The sequence below is a fragment of the Hyaena hyaena genome, unplaced genomic scaffold (genome assembly GCF_003009895.1).
Source record: "Hyaena hyaena isolate Hyena2069 unplaced genomic scaffold, ASM300989v1 scaffold_220, whole genome shotgun sequence".
Classification (NCBI taxonomy): Eukaryota; Metazoa; Chordata; class Mammalia; order Carnivora; family Hyaenidae; genus Hyaena; species Hyaena hyaena.
In genome coordinates this window covers 2,080,704-2,085,191 of record NW_024080852.1, presented here as the reverse complement: position 1 = coordinate 2,085,191, position 4,488 = coordinate 2,080,704, and the positions used below count along the sequence as shown (strand labels likewise).

General features: G+C 39.5%; 1 protein-coding gene across 1 annotated transcript; it reads left to right on the top strand.

The window, feature by feature from the left end:
* The first annotated feature begins 3,467 nt into the window (after window positions 1-3,467).
* Window positions 3,468-4,234, top strand: TAS2R39 (taste 2 receptor member 39). The gene is given in 5 exon segments (XM_039243034.1): window positions 3,468-3,540; window positions 3,543-3,575; window positions 3,578-3,751; window positions 3,754-4,055; window positions 4,058-4,234. Coding segments are annotated over 5 exon segments (759 nt in total).
* Window positions 4,235-4,488: the final 254 nt, after the last annotated feature.

Below are 4,488 nucleotides of genomic sequence, written 5' to 3'. Positions count from 1 at the left end.
TGAGGACTGATGGATGTGGGGGGGGAGGGATGGGCATGGAGGAGGGCACTTGTGGGGATGAGCACTGGGTGCTATGTGGAAACTAGTTTGACAATAAGCTATTTGTAAAAAGAAATAAATAAATAAAAATTTAAAAAATTATGATAGTAGAAATGAAAACATCCAATGAAATGGTTGGACGAAAAAGTCAAGGAAATCTCTCAGAAATTAGAATAAAATGCTAAAGAGACGAAAAAATGTTAAAGTCCAACCATAAATATTAGAAATTCAGAAAAGAAAGAAGAGAGGAAAAAAGTAAAAGGAATCAATAAATTAAAAATCGACATGCTGCCCAATTGGAAGATGTGATTTTCCAGATTGAAATCCCAGTCCAGTTAGTAAAATAGACATCCAGCAAAAGATATTATCATGAAAATTCAGGATAATGTGGATAAAAATAAGATATTTTTTGACTCCAGAGAAAGAGATGTAAGTTACAGGAAAAGGAACAAAATTGCGATTAGACTCTTCAACAGCAACACCTGCAGGAATTCAATTCACAGCCATACCATTGGTTGGGAAGTTAGAATAAAGATATTTTTGACATGCAAATTTGAAAAAAAATGTATCTCCCATGCACCCTTTCTCAGAATGCTACTGGGGTATGTGCTCCACCAAATTAAGGGATTAAACCAAGAAAACCAGACAACAGGGAATTCACCATAAGACAAAAGAAAAGAGACTCACTAGGATAAAAGAGAAGGGAGAGTCTAAAATGGCAAATGTACACCAGGCCTCCAGAGAACTGGTCCAGTTTGGAGCAGGTAGAATGGGTCAACTAGTTACATCTACAAGATATAGAATATCTGAAATGGCTGAGCATATTGAAAAAAATTTGGAAAATCAAGATCAAAGTTGGAATGAGTTGATGACAAATACATAAAAAACTAAGCAACAATTCTCTTTCAGTTGCTCTAGGGAGAACAAAAATTTGCATATAAAACAAAAAGTAATCACAGGGTATCACATAAGGCTCAACTACAAACTATATTTGCATAGTCAGAGTAATGTAAATATTGGACATTGTATTAACCATTATCATAATATAAACATATGGAAGGCATCAGGGACAGAAGGAATGGTGAGTGTGGCTGTACTAAGCTGCTGTGTGGACAGTGAAATAGAGCTAAGTCCTCATCTTGCATCATGGGAAGTCAAAAGAAAATGACCAAAACTGGGGGAAAAATCAAGAGGTAGCACAATAGGTATGTTATTTAGAGACATGGAGAAAAATATCACATGAAATGGGTAAACGAATTGAAAATGGTTTCTTCTGAAGACGGGGAATGAGCTGGGGAGGGGAAAGTGAACAGGATTATTTTTCTAATAAATAAAATAAAAAGCTATATATAAATACAACTCTTCAAACTATGCACACATTGAATAAAAATGTCTGACTTATTTGTATTACCTTTTCCTCTGTCAGGGTAATCGTTTACAAGATCAGTAACTGAGATTAGCTGTACCAGGAACAAAGAGAGGCTGATTTATGGGCACCTGTACTGAAAACTTGGCCTCATTCATCTGAGTCCTTTACTTAACTATTGCAGTCAACTTGATTATTAACCATCCAGGCTGCCTCAGAGACCTGCTAACCATCCAACATACTATGTCATTAAGAGCACATACCTTTTACAACTGTAATATCTATGGCGCACTTGGGTGGCTCAGTCAGTTCAGCGTCCAACTCTTGATTTTGATTCAGGTCATAGGTTTGTGGGATCAAGCCCTGCGTCGGATCAGGCTCTGCACTGACAGCACAGAACCTGCTTAGAAATCTCTCTCTCTCTCTCTCTCTGACCCTCCCCTGCTCATGTTCTCTCCCGCTCTCTCTCTCTTTCAAAAAAACAAGTAAACTGAAAATAAAAAACCTTAAAAAATTTTAATACCCATAGGCTCTAATCTTTAAAGTTTCTTGAGATAGGATTCCTGTGTTTCACTCTGTAACCCAAGTGCCTGGTATACAATATGTGCTCAAAAAGTTTATTAATATGTACATGTTTTACCCATTCAAAAAAAAAGTTTTAAAGGAAATTGTAAAGGAAAATAGAAACATAAGACAATAGGGGTGCCTGGGTGGTTCAGTCGATTGAGTGACTGACTTCAGCTCAGATCATGATCTCATGGTTTGTGGGTTCGGTCCCCGCATCAGGCTCTGTGCTGACAGCTCAGAGCCTGGAGCCTGTTTTGGATTCTGTGTCTAAGGGTTGCTCTCTTAGAAAACAAGGAAGGATGTTGGGTGGAAGATGACTAAATGGGTGACAGGCATCAAGAAGGGCACTTGTTGGGATGATCACTGACTGAGTGTTACATGTAAGTGATGAATCACTAAATTCTACTCCTAAAATCATTATTCCACTATCTGTTAACTAACCTGGATTTTTTTTAAAAATTAAAAATTAAAAAAAATATATATAAAGCAGCATCTACTCAAGTCCTTCCTAGGCTCCATAATTGAACTAAAACCAACAAGTCCATGGGATCATGACCTGAGCCAAAGTCGGACGTTTGGCCAAATGAGCCACCCAGGCACCCCTAAAAGATTCTTTTTTAAAAAATATTTGTTTGTTTGAGTGAGAGAGAGAGAGAGAGAGAGAGCAAGCAGGGGAGGGGCAGAGAGAGGGAGACAGAGGATCCAAAGCAAGGCTCTGTGCTGATGGTGGAGAGCCTGGTGTGGGGCTTGAACTCACAGACCATGAGATCATGACCTGACCTGAAGTTGGACGCTTGACCGACTGAGCCACCCAGGTGCTCCCATAAGAGACTCTTAAATACAGAGAATAAACTGAGGGTTGCTGGCAGGGTGTTGGGGAGGGGGATGGGCTAAATGGGTGATGGGCATTAAGGGGTGGACTTGGGATGAGCACTAGTTGTTATATGTAAGTGATGAATCACTAAATTCTCTTCCTGAAATCAATATTACACTATATGCTAACTAACTTGGATTTAAATTTTAAAAATAAATAAAAAATTTAAAATAAAAAAAAACCCAACAAGTCCAAATGGACACAAAAGAGGATTATAAAGCAAATCCTTCCATCATTTGCATCTCCAGATTTAGAGCTAATTAATTCTGAGATAAACAAATGGAGTGAATTTGGAAATGATGCCTCAGAGGCTTCCTCCTATGACATGAATAATGGGAGCTATCAAGGATCTATCAAATGCTAGAGAGACATTTTCCTCCAGACACCAAACAGGGGTAACAGCTCAGGATGACTAAAACCTGCAATCCTGCAAATAATGGATTGTCACCATTTCACATCCTCTCAATTTTAGCAGTTACAGGCACTGAATGTATCATTGGTATCATTGAAAATGGGTTCATCATGGCTACAAATGCAGCTGAATGGATTAAAAATAAGGCAGTTTCCAATAAGGCAGAATCCTGTTTTCTTTTTAGAGAAATAGCTCTCTAAAGCTTCATGATGCTAGAAATTACCTTCAGCTCAACATCCCCATATTTTTATAATGAAGACGTTATATATGATACATTCAAAGTTCCATGTTCTTAAATCATTGTAGTCTCTGGTTTGCTGCTGGCTCAGCTTCTTCTACTTCATGAAGGTTGCTGATTTCTCCCACCCCCTTTTCCTCAAGCTGAAATGGAGAATTTCCGGACTGATGCTCTGGCTTCTGTGGCTCTGAGTGTTTATTTCCTTGGGCTACAGTGTGTTCTTCTCCAATGACATCAACACCATGTATCGTAACAATCTTCTATCCCCTCTCCCAACTGCACTAAGAAAAAATACTTCACTCAGACCAATGTGGTCAACCTGGTTCTGCTCTATAACCTGGGGATCTTCATTCCTCTGATCATGTTCATCTTTTCAGCCACCCTGCTGATCATCTCTCTCAAGAGACACACCCTACACATGGAAGGCAATGCCCCTGGGTCCAGGGACCCCAGCATGGAGGCTCACATGGGGGCCATCAAAGCTACCAGCTACATTCTCATTCTCTACATTTCCAATGCAGCTGCTCTATTTCTTTCTTGTTTATATTTCTATTTCTTTATATGTCTAACATCTTTGATACCAATAGTTCCTGGAATATTTTGTGCAAATTCATCATGGCTGCCTACCCTGCTGGTCACTCCATTCTGCTGATTCAGGACAACCCTGGGTTGAGAAGAGTTTGGAAGCAGCTTCAGCCTCAAATTCATCTTCACCTAAAAGTGCAGACTCATGACTGAAACCCGCAGAATACCACAAAAATAGCCCCAACAGCTCTACCTCTCCCTCACCTACCTCCCTCTCCTCTCCTCCCACCTCCTTTCTTCCCCAAACCTGATCTGACTCTTCCACCTGATGTGGTTTTTTTATACATTTTTTCTTTTGCTTCTTGGGCAAAAAGCCTTAGTGATGTTTGACATATTCTTTACCTGAGTCTTCTATTTTACCTCCACTTGCTCTATCTAAAAGCAGTGGTTCTGAGAGGGAAGAGGGC